The 16,149-nt window shown below is 38.1% G+C and overlaps 2 protein-coding genes across 11 annotated transcripts in view; one reads left to right on the top strand and one right to left on the bottom strand.

The window, feature by feature from the left end:
- The window catches only part of alpha-Man-IIb (alpha-Mannosidase class II b), a 142,767-nt gene that overhangs the window by 15,122 nt on the left and 111,496 nt on the right, over positions 1 to 16,149 (bottom strand). For all 5 annotated transcript variants that reach the window (XR_003822662.2, XR_003822661.2, XR_003822664.2 and 2 more), the window contains 2 exons: positions 10,450 to 10,622; positions 7,883 to 8,016 (listed from right to left, as the gene is read on the bottom strand). Coding sequence is in view for 1 of the 5 variants with exons in the window: in XM_029323219.2 (XP_029179052.1) it covers positions 7,883 to 8,016; positions 10,450 to 10,622 (307 nt within the window). In the remaining 4 variants the exon portion in view is untranslated. The remainder of the gene's footprint in view (positions 1 to 7,882; positions 8,017 to 10,449; positions 10,623 to 16,149) is intronic.
- LOC114946631 (uncharacterized) overlaps positions 1 to 16,149 on the top strand; it is a 180,635-nt gene that overhangs the window by 123,209 nt on the left and 41,277 nt on the right. The gene's annotated exons all lie outside the window — the stretch shown is intronic.

The raw sequence follows: 16,149 nt of genomic DNA, 5'->3' as shown, positions 1-16,149 counted from the left end.
TCTCGTCTCACTTCCTTTTCCAGCCTCCGGCTGAATGCAGCAACCGTTCCGTCGCCAAAATAAGACCTCTCGCTGGCCTTCTCAGTAGCAATTTTCGAACGAATACTTATGGCACGGAAAGTTCTCCGTGTGTGCGATTGCAGCAAGCTTGTCTCCGCCGATCTCGCTCGATGGCTCGATTGGATTTAATCAAGCGGAAGGAGAACTGCAATCCGGAATTCACTGGACAGAAACGCAGGGAAAAAGCGTCGTCGTATACATATACAGGGTGTCCCGCAAAAGTTTTTTATGGCAGATTCCTGGTAGCATTCGGAGACGATTTTTCCTCGGCGAAAATGTCGGGACATCAATAATTTTCGAATTATAAGCGCAGTTGAAAATAAAAGCTTTTTTTTGGAAACTAAGCCTTGTGGGAATCAAATATTCAACAGATAACTACATTCTTCTGTTAATTTGAGGTAGAGTTTGCTTTAATAGAATTTTAATATAAAGCTTAATTATAAAGATACATAATAACAAAAATGGCCTCCCTCCTTTCCGCCAGTTCTGGGACACCCTTTATATAATTTATATATATACGAATCGTATTTTTTTTTAAAACAAATATTATGCATCGTTAAGTATACCTTTCAAAGTCAATAAATTTGCGAAACAAAATCTTATAAAAATGTTAAAAAGTAAAATCTGAAAATAATGCTTTGCACGTGCCAGGAGCAAGATTCTCCGCGCGCTGTTCCATTAAACTTTCCTTTCTCATTAATTAAAGGAATGCGGACACACTTTTCTACATCCGCGAGAATTTTATCTCGCGTAAATTTTTCTAACTATCACATTTAGCGTATTAAGTACGAAATGGAGCGGTGCCGCGAGTGCAGCAATATACTTTGCAGCCTTCGCTCCGTTGCAGCGCATTTTGCATTCTCGTCTCGGTGGAACAATTGCAATTGCAACTACGATCGACACTCGAGGATCTAATTACGGCCCTAATGTTCGTGGACTCCTCTTTTCTTGGCACGCTTCGCCTCCATCTCTCTCTCTCTCTCGTTCGAGGGATGGTGGAGTAAAGAAGGCGTCGGGAAAAAGGTTGAAAGGGAGGTTGCCATTGTCTTCACCCTACCGCAGGATCTCGTTAGCCTACTTTCCGTTTTCCTCCTCCTTTCTCTGTCCTGTGATCCTCCAGGCGTGCGTCGTTTTTCCTTTCCGCGTGTAACGCACGTCCTCCTCCCGCTTTTTTCCACTCGGATAATCACCCTTTCTCTCGAGCGACGCCACCCTTCGTTTTCCGCATATTATCATCGCTCTCTCTCTCTTCTCTTTTAACTTTGCTGCGCGCACGTCACTTTGTTCTTAGATCCTTCCCGACGTTTTCGCAAATCTGTCCGCGTTATTATCCCGCAGACTTAGGTGTATCTGATACGCGATATGCTTTACATCATACTTTGTGCATAAGCGCAGCTTTTCCCTCTTTTCTTCTCGCGTAAATCCCTTCTATTATATCCTTTCGATATAAAAGAAATCCTAAGATGTTGCGTGCATTCGTGTTACGTAACATTATATTGTACATTGTTGACAACATTGTTTACAGAGAGAAACATCCGCTATTTTTAATATAAAATCATTTCATAATTCACGGTTTTATCAATATATTTCAGTCGTGTTAATTTTTAAGGTAATATACAGGACATCCGTCACAACAAGAATATACAAGTAGATTTTATTATTTCGAGACAGTTTTTCCCGAGCAAAAATATAGAGGCATCAATAATTTTCGAGTTAGAAGCGATTGAGAATAAAAGGTTTTTTTTCCAAGTAGAGTTTACTTTAATAAAATTTTAATTTAAAATTTTATTTGGCCATCAGCCTCCCTCCGCATTCTTGAGGAAAAATCGTCTCCAAATAACGAGATCCACTTGCACATTTTCGGTTTTGACACCTTCTGTCAAACACTCCTTATATATTGATACATGTAGCTTCGATTAAAAAAATGGAATGAAACTTTGAATCGTGAAAATCGCGCGGCGTTAATTGACACGCAATCTGATTGAGAATAAAGAGTTTTTTTTCCAAGTAGAGTTTACTTTAATAAAATTTTAATTTAAAATTCCATTTTCTTATCGAAGCTATATGTATAAATATATACGGAGTGTTTGACAGAAGGTGTCACACCAAAAATGTACAAGTGGATCTAGTTATTTGGCCATCAGCCTCGTTCCGCATTCTTGAGGAAAAATCATTTCCAAATAACGAGATCCACTTGTACATTTTCGGTTTTGACACCTTCTGTCAAACACTCCTTATATATTTATACATATAGCTTCGATAAAAAAAATGGAATGAACTTTGAATCGTGAAAATCGCGCGGCGTTAATTGACACGCAATCTGATTGAGAATAAAGAGTTTTTTTTCCAAGTAGAGTTTACTTTAATAAAATTTTAATTTAAAATTCCTATTTTCTTATCGAAGCTATATGTTTAAATATATACGGAGTGTTTGACATAAGGTGTCACACCAAAAATGTACAAGGTGTCACACCAAAAATGTACAAGTATCTGGTTATTTGGCCATCAGCTCTCGTTCCGCATTCTTGAGGAAAAATCGTCTCCAAATAACGAGATCCACTTGTACATTTTCGGTTTTGACACCTTCTGTCAAACACTCCTTATATATTTATACATATAGCTTCGATAAAAAAAATGGAATGAAACTTTGAATCGTGAAAATCGCGCGGCGTTAATTGACACGCAATCTTCGTCGAAAGTCGACGTTGCTCGGAAGCCCCGTGACTTACATCGTTTCCGAGATAAGCGAACCCGTTTCACGCGAAACGCGCTTATTACCGGTTCTCTCGGGAGCGGCGAGAAATAAGACTCCATCTTTTTAACGACGGGAATTTCGCGCTCGCGCGCAAGAGAGCCGCGGAAACGCCTGCATAACTAGATACTCCTCTCACTCAAAGTGCTGTCTCGTCGAGAGCCATAACCGTAACTATTCCGTAGTCCCGTAGAACAATAGTCGTACCGCAATAATAACAACAGTGCGGCTACACGCTAACTTGCACGTTCTCGCGATGCGAGAATAAGACGGGCAAAAAGAGCCCCCGACATTTCAAAATCTTTGTCTCGAACGAGAACCGCGGAAAATTTCCCGCGTGAAAGAAAGGGACCAACTTTTTATCTCGAGTTGTATTATATAACGGAGAAGCATATAAGAACGTTTCTCCGTGCTTTAAAAATATTTTCCCTAGCTTTTCTCCATTTGCCAATTTTCCAGCTTTTATATACGAGCGCATTTGTCAGTAAAAAAAAAAAAAAAAAAATACGTACGTGTTTCAAGTATCGCTGTATATGTATCGTGAAATGATGGAACGCGGAAATATTGGATTTCGGTATGTCGAGAAAACAGTACGAGCGCGTTTCATCATTATTTCGATGCAAATGACGTGTAGGTCCCCAAGTGATGATTCCACCTACGACCAGCTCATAGTTACTAGACGAATGTTTCGTCGATAGATATCGATAAAAATCAATACGCCAGAATATGATGATATACACGATCGAGTTGGTATCTCTCGAGGTGTTTTAAATTAGTTATCGAAACTCTCGACAGCGCCGACGCTTTTTCGTTACAATTTTCGCCTGGTGCAAAATAGAACAGAATAAAACACGGAAATGTTACGAGAGCCCCCGGAAGAAATATGAAGCTTCCGAGATACGACGTAGTCTCGTAAACGCTTTTATCCCGCGCGCGATATTCGCAGTGAATTCTTCTTCATCTTCTGCTTCTTCAGAAGGGCGTATCTCGAAGAGAAAAAAAAAAAAAAAAGAAAAAGGGATGATCAGCGTGAAAGAGGCGCATAGTTTAAAAGAGCGGCCAGTCGGCCAGCTTCCCGATATTATCGCCGTTCACTGCACGCGGGAATTACGTTTTAATACTCGGTCGTCGTTTATTAAAAGATTGCTCCTTTGTTGGGCCGCGTCGTGAAACTCGAAGAGCGAACGAGATACGAGAGAGAAAGAACTTGTCTCCTCGAGATACACCTCTGTCTGTGGATGCTCGCGCGGGCACAAATTAATTTTCTTGACAAGAAGAAGAGGAAGGCGAGAAATGGGATTTAATGTGACACCGGTCTTAAGCGAGAATCGGATGCTCAAAGACACTTTACGAGAGACGCGACGACGCATTCGTTTCCTTTCAAAATCAAAATCTTATAAATGAATCGTATACAATTTGTGAAGAATGTCATTTTATTATTTAATATGTTTCTCGAGTATTTTAAGAGCGAAAAAATATAGAACATTTTAAATATATTTTATAGTTATACAAATGTTACGCGGAGATAATTTTCTCTTTAAACTTACCCGGAAAATCGTGGTAAAAAATTTCGTAAGTTTCTCTAATTAATATTTACGACAATAAAAAAATATTCGATTAATTTTACTATGTATATATTAGTATTTTTATTATCGTGGTAAATATTTAATGGGAGAAACTCTTATAAAATTTTTTATACATTCCATTATAAAATTTCAATTTTCTTAGGATATTCGAATTTTGATCTATTTTGACAATCTTTTTTCCTAATGTGTATTTTATAACAATTTGCCACACTTTTTTTGATAAAATTAGGAGACAACGTTGCAATTAAAATGCGACGTCGACGTCAAAGATGAAAGAAGAGACTAAGAATAATATTTGAAGCAAAAAATAATTTTCCAGAGAAATATTGATCCATAATATGTTGCGGTAATTAATACATTAATCACGAGCCCGATATACGTTTATGTTTTTAATGATTAACGCGAACATACATTCGATACTCACGGTTTCTGCTTATTCGCGACCAATCGACAATAACATGCCGGACTTGGATGTTTAGACGTGTTTATAACACGTAGGAGGCGGGGCTCGTAATCGCGAATATTTGCGTCGATGCAGCGCTCGTTCTGTAATGCACTCGAAAATTGCATACATATCGTATATCCAACGCGTGGCGAATGCGGCGGTCGCGCTTTCCCGAAACTCGGCAATTTAACGTTCCAAGCGCGTCGCGCCATACATATTCAGCAGCCTAATAATTAGGAGTTAATACACCTGAGCGGCATTATTTCAATTTAATGCAGCCGTTACAAAATCGCGCCCGCGCGAAATCACTGCGAAGGGAAAGAGAGTGAGAGAGAAACTCGGAACGTTTACCTTTTGCCGCATTGGACGTTGCATAATTTGCGCTTTATGCGTTCACCACCTTTGCTCTTCATAATTCGATAATTCCATTTATAAATGACGCGAATCATTAGTATAATTTGCAATTATTTAATCGTAGATTGTAAATCTGAGCTCGAGATTCCCCTCACGATTTTATATACAGCGATATGAGATGCACTCGATTTTATTTGTACATAATATTCATTAAAACGGATCAAATATTTTTTTAAAAATAAAAAATTCTACTTTGAAAAAGAATGGAAAGACGAGCAAAGAACATATTTCAATTTCTATATGGAAAATATATTTTACGAAAAAAAAAAAAAATAATAAAAATAAAAAATAATACTTTTAGAAAGATAATGCTCAATTCTCTAAACGCTAAGAGAAAGAGGCAGACAATATTTTCTACGAAAAATAAATCCCATCGGGCGCGGGCTACGAATCTCTTAATACAGAGATAAAAAGAAATATGCGCATTACGCGGAGGTGGAATTACTATTTACGACGAGAACCAGAGCGCGTCGCGCGCGAAACGCGGATATTTTCACGGGCGAAAAAAGGGCCACCCTCTCGCGTACAATGGAAATTCGGTTTTCACGCCGGCAATGAATAACATGGCCGGTGTTGAAAAAAAAAAAAAAAAAAAAAAAACCAAGCTGCCGGATTCACGACAATTATTTCTATTCGCGAAACGCGAACACAAGAGAGAGAGAGAGAGAGAGAGAGAGAGAGAGAGAGAGAGCGAGTGCGGGTCGCTCGTTCTCGAGGACCCTCGTGTCACTTGTACACACATTTGTATGTGGAAACCGCGCGACGACACGGTCACAACACGCTGTACGTTTTGTTGTTGCATCCCTCTTCTAGCATCCCTCACCCTGCCGCTACCCTTACGGCGGTTAATGATCTCGTAGGGCGTTCGTGGAAATTTCATGTCACATACGGAACGAGGATCGTTTCGCGAGAGGCGAGAAAATATTTGTTTACTGGAAAACGAGAGGAGGAAACGACGATTAAAACGTATTTTTGGGACACCTGGAGTGGACGCTGTTATCGTTCCGTAAAATCCTACAAAGTGCTCCGGCGCGACATTTATATCGTACACTTACATCTGACACGTTTCGGATGCATTTTATTTGCTTTTCACAAGAGCAAGAATTTTCCACTTTGAATTTTATAATTCAAACCGTTACGTTTGTAATATTTTCTCGAAAAAATTATAAAAAGCTACTCTTTCCATAACTTACTTTTCTCAAGAAAGAATAAGTATCCCAAGATTTAAACAATAGAAATGCCATTTATATCTTCCACTAAATCATTTTCCCAGATAGATGAAATAATTAATAATTCATTTAATAACTTATGAAGCAACTTGAGAAAATTGAATGAATCTAAAGAATTGTTTGATTTGCTAATAATTGTACATTTACATATAAAAGTAATTCCACCCGAGCTTCTCGTTTCTCGGCTCGCGCTCCGGCAGGCTTTCCTCATATTGAATTTCCAAGAGATTCCCTTGCGCAAAAACGTGCTCCATATTGCGTCGTGTCGCGATATACCTGACCCGACTATATTCAAGAAACGCCGGCAGACATTAGGAATAATCCTGCAGACCGCGGCTGCGGATATAATACGCGACATACATACGATAATAGTTATTACTCCTTCAACCCTTTATGTAACGAGCAGAGGGAAAGAGAATGTAGGCCGATGGGAGAGAAAACCTTCGCGGAAAAGAGGCAAGGTAATCAACAGCGAGTGAAATTTGCACGGGAGGACTCTTAAAAATCCCTCGAAGTAACCGAGAGGAGAAGGAGACCGTAATCAGGCGACTCCGAAAGGACGACGTGGCGCGAAGAGCAATTTTACGTCGAGAGATCCGGTTGCACCCACCGTCTTATTACTCTGCCGCCTTTTCCTCTACCTTCTCCACGTGGTAAGACGAGAGAAATCCTTTCCATCCACTCGAATCTTCTTCCTTTCGCGGCGCATCGACGGGGATATCCTTATTGCTTCCTACCGACCCGACGCTTGGCTAGCAAACGTGAGGGATATCTCACCCATAGCCTGCCTATCTAACCTACGGTAACCGGAATTCTCCCGACGTTCTTTTGGTTGTCGATAGAATGTTTTCGAGCTTGAGCTTTATGTCGTTCGAGGGAAGAGGATGTGTTCCTTCCGCTCTCGTCATATCCGCTCGAGATTCGATCGAGAGTTTCACCAATTCTTCAGCATTCGGAACTTCGCGTAACGTTACGTTTCAGTTTTATTAGGTCTTATTTTTCAAATGGTTGTCTGACGCTATTTTTGATTATTGCGCTTGTTTTCTTTTATTTCAGACGCTTTTTATTGTATTTTGATCAATTTAATCAAGTATAGCAGTTTCGTTATTTTTTTTTTATTATACCCAAGGAAAGGATAAAGATCGCAAAATGAGAAACACTGAGATAAATTGGTACGCAAATACAATGCTCTGTTATATTATTCAATTTTCAAGTCGGTCACATATCGGCTTCGTTTTCCGTTCACGTTTTTCATGTTAATTTTGGAGCGTTTGAGAAGCATGTGTTTAATTTAATTTTTTTTTTTTTACGTTTGTCAAGTTTTCCAAATCGAATAAAATATTTAAATTTTCGTCTTTCGAGAGTGGATATTTTGTTCTCCGCATGTTTTACTTACCTTCAATGAGTTGGTCCAGCATGGCATAAATGTGGGATGTCGCTTCGTCGGTCATGACCCAGCCACCGGTGGTCATCTCCAGTCGACCGTCCTTGACCAACCTCTTCACGACCATCTTCTTCGTTGGATGGGCACTAGAAAGCGAAAATCATATCTAATCTAATTCAGAGATAACGGATGCGAGTTTCGATCAAATAAAATTGAATCTCTTTTCTTCCGCACAAAAAACAAGGATCCAATTTTTAATCCTTTCTCCATTTAATAGGTTCATAGCAACAAATAGAAATTTCAATAAATTCCATTCCATATAATAATTAGATTTATAATTTTGTTAAAGTTAATCTTGAAATTCCATACATTTTTAGAGACCCAGATAATTTTCTTCCAGCAAATCCTATATGAATATCCAAGCAGAATGAACCTTTCTTCGTTCAATTCCCAATAAATGAAAAATAAATGCAACAAATAGAATTTGCTGATAAAAACAAATATAATTGACATTTATGGATGAATCTGTTTTCTCGACATCTCGCTCGCATAAATAATCGCGCTCGATTATAAATGATCGATCTCGCTCGATCGGGATCAAGGCAGTCGAATTTAATCATTCTCGCGTGACTTGTCCCGTCGCATCTTGTTTTATAACACCCATCACGCAATTCGGGTCGCAAATCATATTTATCGCCGTCGCCGCTGTCCCATTTCAGCCTCGACTAGGATTTACGTGATTTGTGCGTCCGAGAGAGTGTTATGTACGACCTATATAACCTACCCTATTCGAAGGTGGTTTCCACATTACGTCGTTTATGTCGGCCATAAAGCCGCCACGGATTCCACCTGCCATACGTTTCTCTCTCTCTCTCTCTCTCTTCCTCTTCCTCATACATACACAGACACACACATCTGTTTTCCCCGGTGGCTAGTAGGTTGGTTTAAGGTCGCTAAGGCTAAGGTGGTTACGCCCAGGCCAAACTGGGGCGTTTTGGAGATGAGCTTTCCTCGATGCAGGTCTGTTTAAACTGCACCACTACCGATATAATAAATTTTTTGTACACGTCGAAACCCGCGACGCGCATACCGTTACGCTTTCTTGGCGTTTTACGTTTTCTGGGCTTATAGGGGCACGTCGCTATAAATGGTGATTGGTTACGTAGGAAATTTCGATCGACGAGTAACGTCGAAATAAAACGTGGAATGTGAAAATCAAAAATTATCAACCTACTAAATATAAAGTCTCGTAAAATAAAATATAAAGTGGTTCGTTCACATTCTGCGCTTTTTATTTCGATGTACTCGTCCAAATCCTTTATATACCAAATAAAAATAAAATAAAATATGAAGTAAAATATATCATATATTATATTTTATATTTCATTTTTATTACATACCTCTATATGAACAATATTTTCAGTTGCCTTTGATCGGTTATATACATTATCGATTATGTAATTATCACTTTTTCTTTACGAGAATTCCTCTTTTTTTAAATTCGTATCGCACTCGGCGATTTGCAAGTACTTTTCTTTCTTCCCGTTTCTCTTTTCACTGATCCGATAAAACCGTATAGATTCGCAGGATGACTAAATCCTCGAGTAAAAATTACTTTTCTGTAAACCTTCGGATCCTATTCTGTTCTTAGGAGGAGGAAGTAATGAAAGCGAGCTCTCCTCTGCGCGAAACTCATCTGGGAAACTTATCATTTTATCCGCACCCTCGTTCTCTCTCTCTCTCTCTCTCTCTCTCGTTTCTCAGAATCCATTCCGAATCTTTTATGCTCGCGACACTTTTCCATCTTCTTCATCCACGGCTTTTCCGCGACTCGTTAAAAAGAGAAGGACTTCTCGTTGTTCTCGGGTTTCCGTTTCCCGCCAAGTGCTTCGAGAATCACTACCCTCGATACTGTCCGCTCTTTCCCACTCAATGGCCCATTTTACGACGATCCATTTCGAGAGAGAAAGAGAGAGAGGGGGAGAGATGTTTGTGCAACGAGCTCGCAATTTACTTAACATACAAAACTGACGTTTGTCTTTAATTACGAATGCGAAAACTGACGTCTGTCTTTGCGGAAGTGAAACATCATCCACGAGCAGATTATCGATTGCTTTCCAGTCGCGAATGAAAATTTATAACGATGTATATGTTATCAGACAACAGAAAAATGTTTGCTTTGAATCATATTTTATAACTCGCTATTCGAGAATCGTAGTTTTGTTTATATAAAAATTGACCAGAGTTTATCTTTCATAAAAATTAAATTATTAGGAAGACGATTTTACTCGCGAGTTCGAATTCCGAAAATAATTTTCCGCTGCTTTGAAATAGCAACTTTATTCAATTTCTATTTATTTATCATTATTATATAACGTTCTTCGTTATTTCACAATTTATTTATTAGCTGTTTCATTTCGACATTTTTATTTCAATTATAAAGTGTAAAATCTTATTTATTTATCTGATTAATAATTTATTTTATTACGACTTTAAAAATATATCTGGCGCATTTTTGATGTTCGAAGCTCTCTCTATTTCGCACGCAAAATATTTCGCGCATATGCGCATACACTCACCTGTCCCACCATAGTGACAAGAACGAGACTTCGCTCCAAATAAAGGTCATATTCGGCCACTGCTGCAGCTTCGAGACCATGTTGTTTAGGATGCTCCGTGTGGAGCTGTGGAAGTACTGCTCGAATGTCTTCAGCCATCCCGGATCGGTGTGGCTGTGAGGCACAAGGATAACCTGAAACAGAGAAACGCAAGCATCGTTTTATCAGAAACGTGCCAGAAATAGCAAATATGCTATTGAGCATGGAAGTTAATGCCTCGCCTGCTTCGTTCAAGTTTCACTCAACTTGGCGAAAGAATCATTTTAATCCAACTATCGATAGAAATCACACGGCGCTATTTTATTTTCTTAAATAACAAGAATTTATGATATAGATATTATCAACATTATTTTTTTATGTACAAAAAATATAATACGTTTTTTTGTTTAAATTACTTGATACAAAAATTAATCGAAAACGACATAAAACATTGTTTCGAGGTAGAAAATCGTTAGCCATGAACTTGATAGTTTCTATGAATTAATTCGCCATTCTAAACCGTTCATTTATCAATGGTATTAGAGCGAGATTATTAATCGAATCGATGCGAGCAGACACGTTCTATATATCGGCGGTCTAATTCTCGCACTCGTTTTATCGAATCCGCTCTCAATTTTCGACGCTAACGGACTGATAGATTCATGAAGATTCGTTAATTAGCACGCGCTACATCCACGTCGGCTTAACGACATTATAACGACGATATTAATTGACACAGAGACGTTGCTCTAGTTCGACGAGTTAACTATACGGCCGATTCGCGCGATTTATTAGTTTATCTTTGGTGAACTCGACTACCTTTCCCTTTCTCTCTCTCTCTCTCTCGTTGAAAAAGTTTTTCAATCTGTCTCGAGTGTCGATATTTGTGAAGTGGAGTGCGAACGAGACATTTTTTTTTATTTGCAGATACCATGCGGGCGTTCGTCGCTGCGTGATTTTATTGATGCTCGCTTTGTTGCTAATATTTCGAGCGGGAATGAGATTAAAGGGCTTTTGGATTTTTTTAAATCGCGCAAGTATTATTATATTATAGACACGCTGTCATGATCATAAACGGTCGCGAATTAATAATAATTACAGCAAACGTAATTTCATAATATTAATATTTCAAATTTTTTAAATTTACATAAAAATCTTTGTTTTTAATTATTGCGTAACAATTCCAAATTTCTGGACCATCTGTTCTATGTGTTTATTATATATACAGAAAATACTTTGATAAAATTAATTGATCGCACAGGGCCCTAGGATAGCTCGCTCGTAATAGTTGTCCCCATAATCACATGGCACGACAATGTCAATATCGTGTAATTGATATATACAACATATACCGGTTATGGCGAGTTAATAATTCAAACGACGTGAGACGCAACATCGCGCTCGACACAACGCGCGAAATTTATTACGCGTTGTCGCCGCTGAATTTATGCAATTTGGAACGTGTCAGCGGACGATAATGAATCTCCCGAACCCGAGTTTACATCTCCTTTAACGCACGAGGCCGATACTTTCAGCGACTGTGGAATCTTTCGCGTACAACGAAACGTACGTTTATATTTTTCGACTTTTTGTTAAGGCATCTCTAATTCTTAAAAAAAAAAAAATCTAATAAAATATGTGGATATATTTTCGAATTATCGTTTACTCGTTCATCGAGCCCGCCCTCAATTTTCGACGCTAATAGTCCGATAGATTCATGAATGTCAAATTCGGGACGTCAGTTTGACGATATTATAACGACGATATAATTGATACAGAACCGTGTCTCGTCGTTATTCTAATTAGACGAATTAACTATGGTCCATTCGCGAGCGATTTATTAGTTTACCTTTGGTGAATCTGAATGTCTCTCTCTCCCTCTCTCGCGGCCTTGTTCAAAAAGTATTTCAATCTGTTTCGAGTGTCGATATTTGTGAAGTGGAGTGCGAACGAGACTTTTTTTCTGTTTGCAATTGCGCGATTTTATTGCTGCTCGCTTTGTTGCTAATATTTAGCAATGGGAACGCGATTAAAACGCAACTGCAATGGATTTTTAAATCGCGCGAAGCAAAAGTTATTACATTATAATACATATATGTACAAATAATTGCGTGTGGTACAAAAATGTTTAACGATTTTGAAGCTGAAAAAGTGTAAAATTTTCATTCGTCGGTTCCACTTAAAAATTACGAGTCCCCTCCAGAGGGTAAATGAACTTTGGTTTTTCGTTCTCCGTGAGCGGAACGGAAAGTGGGTACCTTGGGAAAGCCGATCGAATATTCGATTTGCGAGCTACACGAGGTGGCGTAAATCTTTTAAACGAGAATCAACTCACAGCGGTAACTGTCATTAGTCGTCGTCCCGCTGCCGACTGTTTCTCTCCGAGTCCGAGCTCCGCATTTTCACCGAGATTTCGACCGCCGCTGATCAAATTCACGTCGGCCTTAATTTCATTTCGCGCTCACTACGCGGACAAATTGGAGCGTTCTTTCGCGCGGAACGCGCTCCCGAATTCGCGAAAGCTCTGCCCTTCTCCCTCTCTCCCTCTTGTTAATCAAAATTCGTTTCGTCGAGTGCATCTCCCCTGCAACGACAGACAACGTTATTTTCCCGCGTATTGTTTATCGCGAATTATTTTTTATTTCCGCTGTTTGTTCTCTCAAAAGAACGGATATTTTTTTTTATTTTTTTAGAGAGAAAGAGAGAGAGAAGAAAATTCTCTGTGTCATTTTTCAATAATTTTAATAACATGATTTATACTAATTTTTATACGCATTTAATTTCACGTAATTTAATTTTTATCCCTTATTCAATACGCGTCTCTGTGAAAGTGCTCAATAAATAACTTTAGAGAGAGTTCTCTACGTCATTGTTCAATATTTTGATAATATGATTTATACTAATTTTTATACGCGTTCAACTTTTTTTTATCCCTTATTCGATACGCATCTCTGAATAAAGTGTTCAATAAATAACTTTAGAGAGAGAATTCTCTACTACGTCGTTGTTCAATATTTTGATAATATGATTTATATTAATTTTTATACGCATTTAATTTAATTGAACGTAATTTAATTTTTATCCCTGCTTATTCGATATACACATGTCTATGAAAGTGCTCGATAAATAGCTTTAGATGGGAAGAGAGAGAACGAGTTCTATACATCATTGTTTAATATTATAATAATACGTAAATTTGTATACGCATTTAATTTAACGTAATTTAATTTTTATCCCTTATTCAATCCGCGTCTCTGTGAAAGTGCTCAATAAATAACTTTAGAAAGAGTTCTCTACGTCGTTGTTCAATATTTTGACAATATAATTTCTGCAAATTTGTATACGCATTTAATTTAACGTAATTTAATTTTTATCCCTTATTCAATACGCATCTCTGTGAAAGTGCTCAATAAATAACTTTAGAAAGAGTTCTCTACGTTGTTCAATATTTTGACAATATAATTTATGCAAATTTATATACGCATTTAATTTAACGTAATTTAATTTTTATCCCCTATTCAATCCGCGTCTCTGTGAAAGTGCTCAATAAATAACTTTAGAAAGAGTTCTCTACGTCGTTCAATATTTTGCCAATATAATTTATGCACATTTGTATACGCATTTAATTTAACGTAATTTAATTTTTATCCCTTATTCAATCCGCGTCTCTGTGAAAGTGCTCAATAAATAACTTTAGAAAGAGTTCTCTACGTCGTTCAATATTTTGCCAATATAATTTATGCACATTTGTATACGCATTTAATTTAACGTAATTTAATTTTTATCCCTTATTCAATCCGCGTCTCTGTGAAAGTGCTCAATAAATAACTTTAGAAAGAGTTCTCTACGTCGTTCAATATTTTGCCAATATAATTTATGCACATTTGTATACGCATTTAATTTAACGTAATTTAATTTTTATCCCTTATTCAATCCGCGTCTCTGTGAAAGTGCTCAATAAATAACTTTAGAAAGAGTTCTCTACGTCGTTCAATATTTTGACAATATAATTTATGCACATTTGTATACGCATTTAATTTAACGTAATTTAATTTTATCCCTTATTCAATCCGCGTCTCTGTGAAAGTGCTCAATAAATAACTTTAGAAAGAGTTCTCTACGTTGTTCAATATTTTGACAATATAATTTCTGCAAATTTATATACGCATTTAATTTAACGTAATTTAATTTTTATCCCTTATTCAATCCGCGTCTCTGTGAAAGTGCTCAATAAATAACTTTCGAAAGAGTTCTCTACGTCGTTCAATATTTTGACAATATAATTTCTGCAAATTTATATACGCATTTAATTTAACGTAATTTAATTTTTATCTCTTATTCAATCCGCGTCTCTGTGAAAGTGCTCAATAAATAACTTTAGAAAGAGTTCTCTACGTCGTTCAATATTTTGACAATATAATTTATGCACATTTGTATACGCATTTAATTTAACGTAATTTAATTTTTATCCCTTATTTAATCCGCGTCTCTGTGAAAGTGCTCAATAAATAACTTTAGAAAGAGTTCTCTACGTTCTTCAATATTTTGACAATATAATTTCTGCAAATTTATATACGCATTTAATTTAACGTAATTTAATTTTTATCCCTTATTCAATCCGCGTCTCTGTGAAAGTGCTCAATAAATAACTTTAGAAAGAGTTCTCTACGTCGTTCAATATTTTGACAATATAATTTCTGCAAATTTATATACGCATTTAATTTAACGTAATTTAATTTTTATCCCTCACGATATTTATCCCTCGATAAATAACTTGGACAATGAAATTCGTGTATTCGCGGAAGAACACACTATCGCCATAGCGGCGCGACGCTAATCTTGATCACGGCTACGAATAGTCAAGAGCTAACGGCGACGCGGGATCCATTTCGCAGGACAAATAAGCGAAGTTGCCGGGGCACAAGCCGGCCTGTGCACACGACGCAGCCGAGAGCTTATTGGTATGCATGAGACAAGCACGTCGGGTCATAGCGCCCCTTTAATACACCCCTGGCCCTTTTGCCCTCGTCTGTTCTCTCTCTCTCTCTCCCTCTTTCTCTTTCCGACCGGAGAGCACAGACATGGCGGACGCGATCACCCTTTTACTCTCTCCACGACCCAAGGTGTACTTTGTCACCTCGCCGGTAACTTCGCCAGCTACTTGCCGGGATCGCTATTATCGCCCTTAACCGCGACATCGGGTGGAAGATGGAGCGTTGGCGCGCGGAATCACGTCTGTCCTTGCTCGGGATTCCCATCCGAAGCCGGGGAACCGAATTGGAATGCAGATTGAAGCGTGAGGGAGCGTTATATACGATCTGGGAGAGACGGCAATTGTCACGCGCCCCTTAACTGCATCGAATATTTAATTACTCTATCTATGTGGAAACGCCGGGACGAGAGATTGACCGCGACGGAGGACCTGGCTTTTCGAGGCTGAGAAACACATTCATCTTCCATTTCCTTTTTCTTCTTAACGATGAAACGATGAGAAGGGAGCGCGATAATGATGCAATGGGAAGAAATGAATATAAACGTGAAATTTCCGAACCTTTAAAGTGGACCTAACGTTCCTCGCATCGATCTAGATGGATATAAAAATGGAGATGATCGTGAGAAAAGAGATTCAGGTGGGTTTTGACAGGCGACCCGAGACTCGTTTCATTATATTGTATCTGGCAC

This window comes from Nylanderia fulva, unplaced genomic scaffold, assembly GCF_048542155.1.
Source record: "Nylanderia fulva isolate GAGA-0341 unplaced genomic scaffold, ASM4854215v1 Scaffold9, whole genome shotgun sequence".
Classification (NCBI taxonomy): domain Eukaryota; kingdom Metazoa; phylum Arthropoda; class Insecta; order Hymenoptera; family Formicidae; genus Nylanderia; species Nylanderia fulva.
Note: the sequence above shows the minus strand (reverse complement) of the source record. Positions and strands in the feature narration are given on the sequence as shown.